Here is a 14,935-nt window from a genome sequence, read left to right on the forward strand (position 1 = left end):
CGAAGATACAGATCGATGCCAGCTCATTCTAACGGAAAAATTCAGATGAATTGGGAATAACATTTATCCTATTCATATAAAAGTAAGCCCATTAATCTTTTCGTGTCTAATCAGTAACTGCATTACGCTTCATAAAGCAGTCAAAATTAAATTATTTTAAAAAAGCTTGAGATTCAAATGGTGGAACGGTGGAATGGTGGAATCAGATGAAGATAAATAACTGCCAGAACTTAGCTGGAAAACAAAACATGACATGACATAAAAACTAATAAAACCAAAACACAAAAACAGAGAACATGACTTTTTGTTAAGTACTTTATTTACAGCTTAATGTGGTTTTCTTACAAATACATTTGTTGTCAATCTAAATCACTACAACCACTAATGATGATAATAACAGTAAAAGTAAACAATCTGAAATAAAAAAAAAAAGACGAGATAAAGCACATACACTCAGCCTCACTCAGAGACTCATTCATTCGAGACAAGTCATTATTCGTCACTCACACGGTGTCCTTGTTTCTTAAGTAATTCGGGTCCTTGTTTGACAGTGAAACGGCGATTTCACTGCAGCAGAGAGCAACAGACACACAGAAAGGAGAGATGAAAACGTTCACAGCACACATACACAAGGACCGCAAGCAGGGAAGAAAGGTGTTGCTGAGCTGGACGCAAGGAACCAGAAACCTGGAGAGAAAAAGCGGAGAGAAGACATCAACGTATCAACGGTGGAAGCTATATGACGTTTGCTGGAGATGTGACTCTTAACAGTTTATTTTCCTGTTTTGAATACTAAAAGAGTGAATATTTGAATATTTGTTGTTGAGGCAAAAATGGCTTTATTTTGAACCTTTACATTTCATCCCATCTACCATGACAGTCAAATTCCCATTATGTTTCAATCATGAGCATTATGAGTAACATGACACATTACTTTTGGTTCAAAGCAACATGAGGGAGACTTTATCCTAAATGTTTCTAAAAGAGGAAAAACAGGGTAACGGGAAACTCAAAGTACTGTTTAAATAGACCAAGGAGATTTTGAGTATCCAGGCATTCTAACAGAGAACCAAATTATGATTTGTTTTACTTTGTTATTTTAGGGAAATAAGCATCTGATTTTTCGTTTCAAATGAACTGATAGACACCATTTTTTACAGGTAACCTCTGACCATTTTTATTTCCAGATTCTTTTGTGTCTTGACATTTTATTATCAGCATAACATAAAGCAGATTAGTAGATTTATTTTTGAGTACGGCACTGGAGAAGAAAATGCTTTATTTCAAGTCACAGGGCAAAAACATTTGAGAAGCCTGATGTTCAGTTTTATTGTGTTGGTGTATTTTCTGGGGTTATTTGTTGAAAGATGTGGATATGACTTTACCGGTGTATGGCTACAACGTACCAGACTCTTAGGCAGGCGAGAATGGCCAGAAAAATGCCGCACAGGAGAGCGAAGGGCACAGCAAACAGCAAGGAGAGGCAGCGGTACGTCCAGATACGAGTCCTCTCAAAGCCAGCAAGGCTGTAAATCCACACTCCGTCTATGGTGTGAGGTGTGGCAGGTTCTGCCAGTACATCGCTGACCTCCACCTACAGTGAGTAAACAAGATAGACGGCAGAAGAAATCAAAACAATCTATAGAAAAAAATATGGCTGTACCATTCTCTGAACTTTTCTACCCTTTTTGAGCTTCAGATCCCCTCTGGAATGTAGTTGCTTAAACAGCTCCTGAGGACCTCTGCCTTATTCTCATTTAGTTTGGAGGAAGTAGTTGGTCATTTTGAAGGCTGCATAAGCAGTTTTCACACACGAACTGCAGCCCTAAATTTTCCAAAGATCCTCCAGAGGGTCGGCATATGACAACGTAAATACCTAAAACATTTGCTCTGGACTTTATGCTGACATTTTACAGCCCAGTACCTATTAATATCTCCAGAAAATAGCAGAGTAAGGTAATGTGTGATCTGTGTCTGATAATTTTGGGAATTATAAATGTAGCAACCATGAAGATAACTGTTGTGTTGTAAAAAGCATGTATTTTACCCCTCACCATGATGTTTCTCTAACCCTAACAAAGAGGAAGAACCCAAATGGCAAGCTTTTGTCATAACATCTTGTGTTTACGTGTATCCAAGGCAACCAGCATAATAGCATCCATACAGGTGACGGCCGGGTCGTTAAAATAATGTAATTTAGCCCTAACCGTGATCGCTAACCACCCCCAATGAAGTAGTTTTGATTTAAGTCAAATTAGGATGTGCTGCAGCCAGAGTTATGATGAGAACTAACAGCAGAGATCATATTTCTCCATATTTAACTTCTCTTCATTGGCTTGCTGTTTAGTTCAGAGCAGAAATTAATATCCTTCTCCTCACATATAAAGCTCTTAATGACCAAGCTTCATCATATCTTAAAGATCTTATAGTTGGATATTTTCCCAAAAGAGCATTTTGCTCTCAAACTGCAGGTTTACTTGTTCCCGGAGTTTCTAAAAGTAGAATGGGAGGCAGAGCCTTCAGTTTGTCACAACCCTCTCTGTGGAACCAGTTTTGGTTCAGGAAGCAGACCCAAACCTTCTACCTTTAAGATTAGGCTTAAAATGTTTCTTTTTGACAAAGCTTAGAGTTAGGGCTGGCTCAGGTGACCCTGAAACATCCCTAACTATAGTTATGCTGCTATAGGCCTACACTGCTGTGGGACCTCCCATGATGCACCTGTCCTTCCTCTGCTCTCTTTACTCTCCATGCACATATGATATCATTGTTGTCATTAACTTGTGTTTCTCTTTCTCAGCAGGTATCCCTGGTCTGGTGTTATGGTGCTTGTTATTCCCTCTTTCCTGTCCTCTCAAACCCGAGCTGGTCAAGTCAGATGGCCGCTCCTCTTGGTTCTGGTTCTGATGGAGGTTTCTTCCTGTTAAAAGGGAGTTTTTTTCTTTCCACTCAAAAGTCAACATACTCTCAAACAACTCAGAAGCACATCGTTTTAAAGTGAACAAACTTTTCTCATGTTTCCTTAAAAGATACCACAGTGAAAGCATATCTGACGCAAATAATTTAGACCAAGTTTAGAGCCTTGAGGTATTCCATGTGTCTCAGAAAAAGATGAAAATACAGTCTGCTAAAACTGATGTATGTTGCAGATACAACCGAATCAACTGTTCCATAACCAGAAAGCTAAGTGAAATAAATAAGTTAAACTATCATGACCACGATAATGTGAAACCTTTTAATGCCTGATTTCCATTCATCCATGTTCCTCCGCTCATCTGAGGTCGGGTTGCAACAGGTTCAGGGCAACAGGTTCAGGAGGGAAACCCAGACATCCCTCTCTCCAGTTCCTCCTGGGGGATTCCGAGGCATTCCCAGGCCAGAAGGAATATATAATCCCTCCAGTGTTTTTCTGGGTCTGCCCAGGGGCCTCCTCCCAGTATGACGTGCCTGGAAAACCTCCAAAGTGAGGTGACCAGGAGGCATCCTAACCAAATGAACCACGTCAACTGACTCCTTTCTATGTGGAGGAGCAGCAGATCTACTCTGAGTTCCCTCTCCATGGCTGAGCTCCTTCCCCCTATCTCTAAGGCTGAGCCCAGCCACCCTCTGAAGGAAACTCATTTCAGCCGCTTGTATCCGTGACCTTATTCTTTGGGTCACTACCCAGATCTGTGACCACAGGTGAGGGTTGGAACAAAGATGGAGCAGTAAACTGAAATCCCACAACGGACCAGAGCAGCAGTCTGTTGCTCTGACTTGAATTTGTTGAAAATCAAATACAGTCTTGAATTTCAGACGTTCCAACAATCCCACTGTAACAACAAAGTTGAGTCACACTGAGAACAAAAAAGGGAATAAGGACCTTTAAGTACTGGTTGATGCCATTAGGGTCTCTGCTGACAGGATGGGTGGGTGCAGGTGTGATGGGGACTGAGGGAGGGGTCGGAGGTTTGGGTGCTGGAGTGGAAGCTTTGGATGCAAACTCTGGAGGAGGAGGGGGAATGTTTATCTGTTCTTCATCGCTGTCATCGATCTTACACTCGACCAGACTGTCATCATTCACCATCATCATCTTTGCTGAGGAGAAAAGGTTTATGTTTATTATTCCAATAACTGCATTCAGTTAGTCGACCCCTACACATACACACACACACACACACACATGCAGAGATATACTCCTCGGGCAGACGGCAGGGGTGTTGAGTGTAACAGCGAGCCAAGCCCTGCACCACCACCTGTTCTTTAGCCCCCAAAAAAGATGCCCCACCAAAATCTGTAAATAGCAGCTGGTGTTTTTAGGAATAATTAGTTTTAACGGCCTGCATTCACTGCAGTAATTTCATATTACAAGAAAAAATTAAAAGAAGCAGTTTTGCTAATTGGTCTTCAAAGCTGATTTTTGTTTTAATTGCACAAATCATGTGGCATATATTTGCAATACACACAACAGGTGTGACTTGCTGAGGAATCATCATGGCACGTCTCCAACAGCTCCATAATTGAGCATAAATCACGTCTCACTTACCTTACTAGAATTGGTATCCTTATCCCGTATCACTCACAGAGACTCCTGCAGAGGGACAGGGCAGGTGGCAGTATTAATCTAAAATGTCAATGAGAATAGTTCTGCACCTTCATCTCAATGTCCCTCAGAGGTAATACAGCATGTTCACACAGAGAAGAACACAGAGACAGCTACAGTGTTTGACACTGACTTAGAGTGGCAGAAGTGCTAATGTGGTACAGAGCCTCTTATTCCTTATGTGTGTGTGTGTCTGTGTGTGTGTCTTGGCTGGCTATGGGAATGGGTTATTTTAGGAGGAGGAGCGGATGGGTCCAAAAGATCACATTACAGCATTGGGGATCTATCTTAACACAGAAACTGAAACAATGTCACACCCACCAATGCATCTCATACCTAATTGAGCAAATGAATGGAAACCGTTAATGGATCGGTGTTTATTTATCAGTAAAGTTTCACATAAGCAACCCCCTGCCTTACTTTTTTAGTCAAATCTGTGGTTGCCATGATCAAAAATACAATAAACACCAAAGCTACTCTCTGCAGGCGGTGTTTGATTTTTTAGTTCTGGGTTAACGTTGAAAAATTGGTGGCAGGCTCCAAGGAAAATACCCAGTTCCATCTGGGGATATAGTCAAATGAAAAAGGAAGTTCACTTTCTTTCAGTTCTAAGTTCTTACAGGTCAGAAAAATTAAGGAAAACATTTTTTTTAGTCCTTAATTTAAATCTGGGTAAAAATAAGCTCAGATGAACAACAAAACATGACAAATTGCATCATGTCAATCTCTATTTAACAAAAGTTGAGCTAAAATGCAGAGGCAGTGAGTGAAAAGCTAAGTCCGCCCCTTACTTATTCCATAGGAATTACGAAGGTAAGAAGCAACCAGGTGCTGCTGATCAAATTCACTTGATTAATTGATCATCAATAAGTGTGAGCACCTCTATAAAAGCAGAAGTTTTGTCAGTTTGCTGCTCTGGAGCATTCAGGTGTGTGTTATCACAATGCCACGGAGGAAAGACATCAGCAAAGATCTTAGAGAAGCATTTAAGAAGCATTTGCCCATCAATCTGGAAAGGGTTATAAAGCCATTTCCAAACCATTTGGAGTCCATCATTCTACAGAGTGAAAGTGGGAACACAAGCGGGAAACATTCAAGACAGCTGTCAATCTTCCCAGGAGTGGAGGTCCCAGCAAGTTCAGTTAGCATGTTAAATGTTAAAGTTCATGACAGTACAATAAGAAACAGACTGAACAAGTATGGCTTGTTTGGAAGGTTTGCAGGAGAAAGCCTCTTCTCTCTAAAAAGAACATGGCAGCACAGCTTAGGTTTGCAAAGTTACATCTGAACAAACCACAAGACTTCTGGAACAATGTCCTTTGGACAGACCAGACTGTTAGAGTTTTTAGTTGTTATCTCATGATATACCCTGTTTTACAATTATATTCCTGTGCTTTAATTGCACTCATATGCTATACCATAAAAATCATATGTGTGATGTATGGATCTTATACTGCATTAGTTCTAATCATGTGATGATGAAATGTGTGTGTGAGTATGAACAAAGGGGGATGCTTCAGGACAGAGCCTTCCGGAGGTCAACTGAGTTTAACTGAGTTCAAAATACAAGCAGAATGCCTGATTCAAACTAGTTTGTAGATGTATCTCTTTGAATGATGATCGTCAAGGTCTCACACTCTGAAGTTGCAGACGTGTCTCCATACTTAAATGTCAGACAGAGTCACACGCTCTGAAATTTCTATGCAACCTTTTGTTTTGTAAAGCTCTTCCCCTTTTCTTATCTCTGAATAAAACCAGGCTGCTGCAGGGAGGGAGTCGGAGATTGCTGGAGGTTGCTTAGACACATACACCTGTGGCTGAAGCAGCGACGGCTCTCCCCTTTTGCAAAAGCTGAACTTGATATTGATCTCTTGTGTGGTTCTTTCTGTTCAAGGTGGGACTTCGTTAATAAGAACGAAAACCCTATCAACTTGGTGCCGTGACCCGGATCCCAACATACCTGACCGCTGGCGGACGGAGGACGACGCGCTGAATCCGTGCACAGCCAGTGTCAACAGGACCTGGAAAGAAAGTCCTGGGGGGTAAATTCTTGGCTGGGCCAGCGTCATAGGTCCGACTTCGTCTGCCAACGGTGGATTGACAGGATCCGGACGGAGTGAAACGAACCAACAGAGAAGTAAGTGAAAAGCGCTGTGTTACGGGTCAGAGGCTCTGTAAGAAGAGAGACCTTGAGTCCCAAAGAGAATAAAGGGTCAGAGGCTCTGTATGAAGAGATCTTGAGTCCCAGAAAGTAAAGGGTCAGAGGCTCTGTACGCAGAGGCCTTGACTCCCAAGAGAGAGAGAGAGAGACTGCTGCAGAGTCTGCTCATTGACAGGAGTAGTTCCTTGGTGAAGGTTTGCTTCTGAGTGACAGGGAAAGAATTTGTGCTTTGTGCTGTACAATATACCTGTTTCTGTGTGAATACGAGTGCATGAGAGTGTGAAAGACAGAATACACTGACTGAATCAGCATTACTGGTGGAAACCTGACGGTGTTAACACAAACCAGTAGTTTGTTGAAGTAGGTCAGTTTAATCTGTATTAAGGATATATATTAATAAAAATATACGCTGAGTACTAAATAAAAAAAATGGGTAACATAACCAGTAAATCCTCCCCCAGAGGTGCCGAAGGCGATGAAAAATATATGATAGGCAGATTTCCTGGTTGTCTAGATTATATGTCAAAATGGCAGAAGAAGTTTGGTGTTGACAAAAAGTTGAAAGTTGATCAGTGGAAAGAAGTGGTTGTGAAACTGGAAGGAAGCGTAGCTGGCAAGTGTGGAGCAAAGAGGGAGAGAAAGAAAAAAGAGTTGCAGTGCGCTAAATTGTGGCTGAAGGCATCTGAAGAAAGAAGAGAGCAGATTCAGAAGGCAAAACAAAGAAAATCGGGAGATAGTAAAGCAGCAAGCTTGTTTGTAAGACCGGCAGATAATGAAACACAGGCTGGCAGGTGCCCGCCTCAAGCTGCGGCGCCTCCACCAGGGGAATTTGTCCTCCCTGCAGAAGCAAATGCTGATTCTCCCAGTGCACCTCCTTCTCAGTTAACTAACACCCCTAATTTATATCCTAATCTGAGCAAACCTATGCCAGACCCCCCACTTTCCCCCAGCCCCACAAACCCCTTTAAGTCCTCACTTATGGGCCCTGGCCCTCAGCCTCTCCTGAACACCTTCTCCCCTATGTGGCTTAGAAGCCATTCTAAAAAAGAAACAATGCCTTATCAGAACACAGCCAAATATTTTCTAATGATTCAAGTAGCCAATCCTAACCCTGCTGTGGGACAGGCTGCTCATGTGTATGTATACAGGCCATGGACTTTCGAAGAAGCCAGAAAAGCCATGGAAGGATGCACACCTGCAAAAGAGGATCCTGCCCAGTGGGCTGAGGACATGCGAGGAGTCATCCTTTCATACCGGCTAAATGGACATGAAGCAGGCCAAGCAGCCATGACTTCAATAGGAAAGGATTGGTACAGAGTAAGAGGAGATTATACTGGCGCAGATGGTAATCATGTGGCTTTTCCTGCTCCAAATGATGAACCAGCTACAATCTGCGCTGAGTTTGAGGCTCAGTGGACTGCTCTTGCAGGAAGAGTAGCAACAGTGTACCGTAGACGGGCAGATTATGGCCGTCTGGCAGGAGTAAAACAGAAAAATGGAGAGGATGTTGAAGATTTCCGTTTGAGATTTGAAAAAGAATTCAGGGTACATAGTGGAATTGATTTTAATGCTGAAGAACGCTCTGCCTATCAGCAACAGTTGAAAAATGGTCTCCTTACAGGATTCCGCCCTGAAATTGGAAATTGGATAAGAAAACATCATGTTGAATCCGCTGACAGTACAGTCGGCCAGACCATGCAATGGGCCAGACATGCTGAGAGAGTGACAAATGAGAAAGGAGGAAAGAAAGGCGTTGCAGGACGTTCAAATGTGTGGAGAAAAAGAGGCCAAAGACCCTTCCAGTCTGGACCTGATAGAAATTCTGAAGAATGTTGGAATTGTGGAGAACACGGACATTGGTCCAGAGATTGTCCAAAGAAAAAACAAGATAATTATAGAGGAGGAAGAGGAGGCAGAGGAAGGCCTAATGTCTGACTAGATTTGGAACAGAGCTCTGGTCCCTCTAATCCTACAGATGAGATGGTTGTTGATGTCCATGCAGCATCGGAATGCAATTTGAGTGAAGCCATGTGTAATGTTAAATATAAATGGCAAACCCACAGAGTCTTTATGTGACATCATGCAAAACAGTTCTTAAACTTAAACTCTTAGCATTTGGGTAAAGTCAGCAGACAGACAAACACATAAAGAATATTTCTCTAAAGATTTGACTGTTGAAGATAAAGAAACTAAACTCACTATTTCAGCCTCTATAGTGATTTCGCCAAAATGCCCTGTTAACCTGTTGGGAAGAGACCTGATGACCCGGCTGGGCATCGCCATCATCCCAATTAAAGACGGAATGAGAGCTTGCAGAGTAAGAGATGCAGATGTTTATGCATCCTGCACAGATGATAACAGTGTGTACTGTTCGTATGATTTGAACCCAAAGTTTGATCTACACCTTCCTAGCAGAATGCTACGAGAAGCACGTGAGCAACTACAAAAGCCAGAGACAGAAGTGATGTATAATCAACTACATGTAACATTGAATGTTTTGACTGACCCCCATGACACTTACATTGAAGATTTTGGTAAAATGTCTCCTGTTGTAGTGGGATTGCTCCACATGTACACTGACCAGTGTAATCAGACCATGCCCAGACTCTCCATGTAATACACCAATCTTTCCAGTACAAAAAGCAAATGGTAAAGACTGGCGTATGATCCAAGATCTACGTGCTTTAAATGAAGCAGTTGAAACAAGAGCACCAAATGTCCCTGATCCACACACATTGTTAAACTCTCTAAAGCCTGATTAAAAAGTTGTTTACTGTAGTTGACCTCAGTAACGCCTTTTTCTCAGTCCCAATTCACCCAGACTCTCAGTTCTGGTTTGTATTCACATATAAGGGTAAAGGGTACACATACACCAGACTGCCACAAGGGTTCGCTGACAGTCCCACCATCTTTACACAAGCAATAATAGCCTGTTTGGCAGATTTTCACATGTCCAAGCGAAGCCAGCTGCTTCTGTATGTGGATGACATTTTGGTGGCGTCAGAAACAGAGGAAGCATGCAGAGAAGATTCTCTTGCTCTGTTGCAGCACCTCTGCAAAACTGGAAACAAAGTATCAAAAACTAAACTCCAGTGGGTGAGAAGAGAGGTGAACTATTTAGGCCACACTCTGTCAGCTGCAGGCAGACAGATACAGACAGCTAGAAAACAAACTATAGCTGACGTGCCTAAACCAGAGACAAAGAAGCAAATGATGTCCTTCTTAGGACTGTGTAATTACTGCAGAGCTTGGATACCACATTATGCAGAAAAAACTCACACTTTGCAGGACCTCATTTACGGGGTCTGATAAAATCAAGTGGACCCCTGAAACTGAGGCAGCATTTGTAGTTTTAAAACAAGCCTTGATGGAAACCACAACTCTCGTGTTACCAGACTACAGTAAAACCTTTGTTCAGACAGTGGACTGCAAAAATGGCTACATGACTTCAGTGTTGTTACAGAATCATGGTGGCAGATTAAAACCTGCAGCTTTCTACTCAAAGAAATTGGACCCAGTGGTCCAAGCTTTACCTGAGTGTGTCCAAGCTGTTTGTGCAACTTCTCTGGCAGTCATCCAATCAGCAGATGTCGTGTTGTTTCATAAAATAGAACTTTTGGTCCCACATGCTGTGGATGTGCTGTTATTGCAAAGCAAAATTAATTTCCTTTCACAAGCCAGACATTTATCATACACGGCTACACTGTCTCAGCCCCATCTTGTGGTGAAAAGATGTACTTAAATCTTAAATCCTGCAACATTGATTCCATTACCCGAAGACGGCACACCACACAACAGTCTGGAAACAACAGAACATATGCAATGAAATGCATCAGTACAAGAAAAACAGATCTGGGCCACTAAAGGTGCCACACAAAACTCTGATGGAATTTTTCAAGTGAATGAAAAACCAGTTCTGCCTAAATCTCTTTTCAAAGCAGCAGCAATTGTGACACATCGGCCTTGCCATGTGTCAACAGGAGGGATGAGTGCTGTCATACAACAACACTTTACAACTTATGGATTAAATTCCTACTTAAAAAACTTTTGTAAAGCATGTCTTGTGTGTGTGAAACACAACCCCCAAGGAAATATGAGACCAAAAAGAGGCTCTTTTCCAAAACCCTCTTACCCGTTTCAAACAATGCACATTTACTTAATTGAACTCACACAAAGTGGACCTTATAAGTACTGTTTAGTGATGATCGATGATTTTTCCAAATGGGTTGAGCTAGTTCCATCAAAACTAGCTGATGCACTAGCAGTAGCTAAGGCTATTTGCAAAACTATCATCCCAGCCCATGGCATCCCACAAACCATTTACAGTGACAATGAGCCACATTTTGTGAATAAAGTAGTTCAGAAAATGGCAGAGCATTTGTGAATGGATTTGAAAAATCATTGTGCCTGTCACCCTCAGAGTGCAGGCCTTGTGGAAAGAACAAATGGCACTATCAAAAGCAGATTGAAAAAGTGCATGGAATCTACTGGCCGCCCGTGGCCAGAATGTTTGGACCTGGTGAAACTCTATATGAGAATCACTCCCACATCAGAAGGATTAACTCCGTCTGAGATAGTCCATGGGAGACCATATAGGTTACCAGTGTTTTCATCCGACTTACAGAAAGCAGACGAAGAACAGACAATGGCAGATTATATGATCAGGACACTAAAACAGAAAGATGTGTCCAATGCAAATTTACTGCCTTCTGATTCCTCTCTTCCACAGGTTGACAGTCCCATCAAACCAGGTGACTGGGTGTACATTAAGGTCATCAAAAGGAAGAACTGGGCCAGCCCACGGTGGGAAGGACCATACCAAGTGCTCCTGACCACACCTACTGCAGTGAAGATTGCTGAAAGGCCCAGCTGGATCCACCTCAGCCACTGTAAGTTACAGAGAGTGTTGGACCCCTAATTTCAGAGTGGTGGGGAAGCCTGACTACAAAGGGACCTCATTGTTTAGAGTGAGGTGTCTCAACGTCAGTGAAGAAACCAACTCTGCTAAGCCGAGGGTGCACCTGCATCTCTGATAACTGAGCAGCAATGGGGACACAAAAGGTGTTTCTCAGCTGCGCTGCGGCTGTAGCGTGTGTATTGTCTGTATTCATCCTAGGTACTCAAAGTGATCCCAAACCAAACCGGGAACCCGTGATGTGGACTATAAGGACTGGACATGGGGCCCGAAACACTCATTCGACACAAATACCTGGTACAGGTATGTGAAATCCACCGTGGGACGGTCTGACAAAACTGAAGGATGTTATGTGTGTTCCAAACTCCCCCCTTCTTCTATCCAGACCCATCTTGCAGCCAAATGGATGAATAAAACTGAAGCGAAATGTATGGCCTCAATGGCAGGTATTGGGTTTCAACATAGCAACATTGTGATCAATAACTCTGATCCCCGTTGGGGAGTGGAGAACAGGACATGCAGTACATTGTTCTGGGCTAACATGAACATCACAATCAGAGGAAAACCCACACCACAGGTAGCATATCTCCACATTCCCAAAGGGCAGAACTTCACTTGCTTCACCCACTTGCTGCACAAGCAAGGGCTGCCCACAGGGAGGAGCCTGGATGGGAGCTCTAAGCATCACTTCTGAGTGCCAAGACGGAAGTGCCACGGCAACTGGAGAAGGCTCCCCAACCAACATATCCGTGCCATCGAATGGGACGTACCTCATCCAGAATGGGTGGTGGTTATGCGGACATAATGTATATCCAATGCTGCCCATCAACTGGACGGGAATCTGCGCGCCGGTGTGGGTCACCGACCATACCTATAAGATCTATCGTGGTCAATTGCCCTCCTTTCATAAGCGACAACGGAGAGAGATGTCGCAGTCTTCAAACCACACAATCCTATCTGGGGCTCAGATGTCCCAGCCGAACATAAGGTTTGGCACACAAGTGCTAAAGTGGTACATTCTCTCTTCCCTTGGGATGGTATTGGAAAACATGCACTGTATATTGAAACTCTGAATTATCGCTTCCAGTCTTTTGTTAACTTTTCTTTGCAGATAGAAAGTGGCCAGAGTCGTGAACTCCAAGCCACACGGCTGATGGTTCTCCAGAACAGAATGGTTCTGGACTTACTCACCGCAGCACAAGGTGGAGTATGTCACATTATAGGTACCTCTTGCTGTACTTATATCCCCGGAGAAAATGACACCCACATAAATGAGGCAATGGCCTCCCTGCGTAACCTGCAACAAAGTATATCACGAGACAGAGCACAACAACAATGGGACTTTCTCTCATGGCTGACGACTGGCGCCTGGTGGCAACTACTCTTAAAGATCGTAACCCCCTTCTTTGGTGTGCTGATCTTATTCTGTGGATTTACGACTTGTGTGATCCCTTGTTTCAAGTCTGTGATAACTAAGATGGTCACTTCCACCATGGTCAGCCTACAACTGCTCCGCCAAACCACGGAGCATGATGATTACTTTTCAACCAACCAAAGACAAGTCTGTGATGACTATGATGACTGTTCTTCACCTGTGTAAAGCATAAAGAATCTAAGAATGACTGATGAATGAAAAACAAGTGATGTAGAATGATGTACTGTTTCTGCCTATCACAGTGAACCAAAAGAAACTCTGTAATGTTTGCATATGTTGGTTTTGTATCTCATTCGATAAACAGGAGGGAAATGTTAGTTTTTAGTTGTTATCTCATGATATAACCTGTTTTACAATTATATTCCTGTGCTTTAATTGCACTCATATGCTATACCATAAAAATTATTTGTGTGATTATGGATCTTATACTGCATTAGTTCTAATCATGTGATGATGAAATGTGTGTGTGAGTATGAACAAAGGGAGATGCTTCAGGACAGAGCCTTCCAGAGGTCAACTGAGTTTAACTGAGTTCAAACTACAACGCACAATGCCTGATTCAAACTAGTTTGTAGATGTATCTCTTTGAATGATGATCGTCAAGGTCTCACACTCTGAAGTTGCAGACGTGTCTCCATATCTAAATGTTAAACAGAGTCACACGCTCTGAAATTTCTATGCAACCTTTTGTTTTGTAAAGCTCTTCCCCTTTTCTTATCTTTGAATAAAACCAGGCTGCTGCAGGGAGGGAGTCGGAGATTGCTGGAGGTTGCTTAGACACATACACCTGTGGCTGAAGCAGCGACGGCTCTCCCCTTTTGCAAAAGCTGAACTTGATATTGATCTCTTGTGTGGTTCTTTCTGTTTAAGGTGGGACTTCGTTAATAAGAACGAAAACCCTATCACAGACCAAAGTGGAGATGTTTGGTCATAATGCACAGCAGCACGTTTGGAGAAATCCAAACACAGCATATCAGCACAAACACCTCATACCAACTGTCAGGCACGGGGGTGGAGGGCTGATGATTTGGGCTAGTTCTGCAGCCACAGGACCTGGACACCTTGCAGTGATTGAGTCCACCATGAACTCCTCTGGATACCAAAGTATTCTAGAGTCAAATTTGACGCCATCTGTCCGACAGCTAAAGCTTGGCTGAAACTGGGTCATCAACAAGACAATGATCCCAACCACAGCAGCAAATCTACAACAGAATGTGTGAAAAAGAAAATAATTGAGGTGTTAAAATGGTTCAGTCAAAGTCCAGACCTCAACCTGACTAAAATACTGTGGTGGGACCTTAAGAGAGCTGTGCATAAACCAATGCTGCGAACCTCAATGAGCTGAAGAAATGTTATAAAGAAGTGACCCAAAATTCCTCCACAGTGATGTGAGAGACTGATAACGTCACACAGAAAACTATTACTTTAAGTTACTGCTGCTCAACGTGGTTCTAAAAGCTGTTGGATCAGGGGGTTGACTTAGTTTTTCCTCACCCTGGCTCTGTATTGATCAAATGCATAATGATAGTATAATATGTTGTGTTGTTGTTCATCTGAGGTTGTATTTACCCAGATTTAGGATATAATATTATGTAATGATACTTAAAACCTTAAAATTGAAAGAAGGTATAATTTTTCAACTGAGTAATGAACACACACTAATTCTACTTTTCCATATTTCTTTACAAATTAAGTCAAAGTAATAATCATTATATTATAATTCTGTCAATTGATCACTCAATCTTAGCTTTAACTGGGTGCATTTAACACACTGATGATACAGATACAGATACAGACGTTTTTAAATGGGCTGCAGGATGGGATTATTTTAGTCTTCTTTACAAC

General features: G+C 42.4%; 1 protein-coding gene across 1 annotated transcript; it reads right to left on the minus strand.

The window, feature by feature from the left end:
- Positions 1-301: 301 nt before the first annotated feature.
- Positions 302-4,733, minus strand: cav4b (caveolin 4b). The gene is made up of 4 exons (XM_072367275.1): positions 4,523-4,733; positions 3,860-4,074; positions 1,407-1,594; positions 302-687 (listed from the first exon to the last, which is right to left on the minus strand). The coding sequence occupies exons 2-4, from the start codon at positions 4,067-4,069 to the stop codon at positions 504-506; spliced, it is 582 nt and encodes a 193-aa protein (XP_072223376.1). The 5' UTR covers positions 4,070-4,074; positions 4,523-4,733; the 3' UTR covers positions 302-503.
- Positions 4,734-14,935: the final 10,202 nt, after the last annotated feature.

The sequence above is a fragment of the Leuresthes tenuis genome, unplaced genomic scaffold (assembly GCF_036924035.1).
Source record: "Leuresthes tenuis unplaced genomic scaffold, fLeuTen1.0.hap1 SCAF_16, whole genome shotgun sequence".
NCBI classification, from domain to species: domain Eukaryota; kingdom Metazoa; phylum Chordata; class Actinopteri; order Atheriniformes; family Atherinopsidae; genus Leuresthes; species Leuresthes tenuis.

Coding starts and splice junctions, on each gene's coding strand:
- cav4b (XM_072367275.1), bottom strand. CDS start 4,069: ATGATGATGGTGAATGATGACAGTCTGGTCGAGTGTAAGATCGATGAC. Junction 1,595..3,859: donor GCATCAACCAGTACTTAAAG/GTCCTTATTCCC, acceptor TACTCACTGTAG/GTGGAGGTCAGCGATGTACT. Junction 688..1,406: donor CTCGCCTGCCTAAGAGTCTG/GTACGTTGTAGC, acceptor TTTTCTCTCCAG/GTTTCTGGTTCCTTGCGTCC.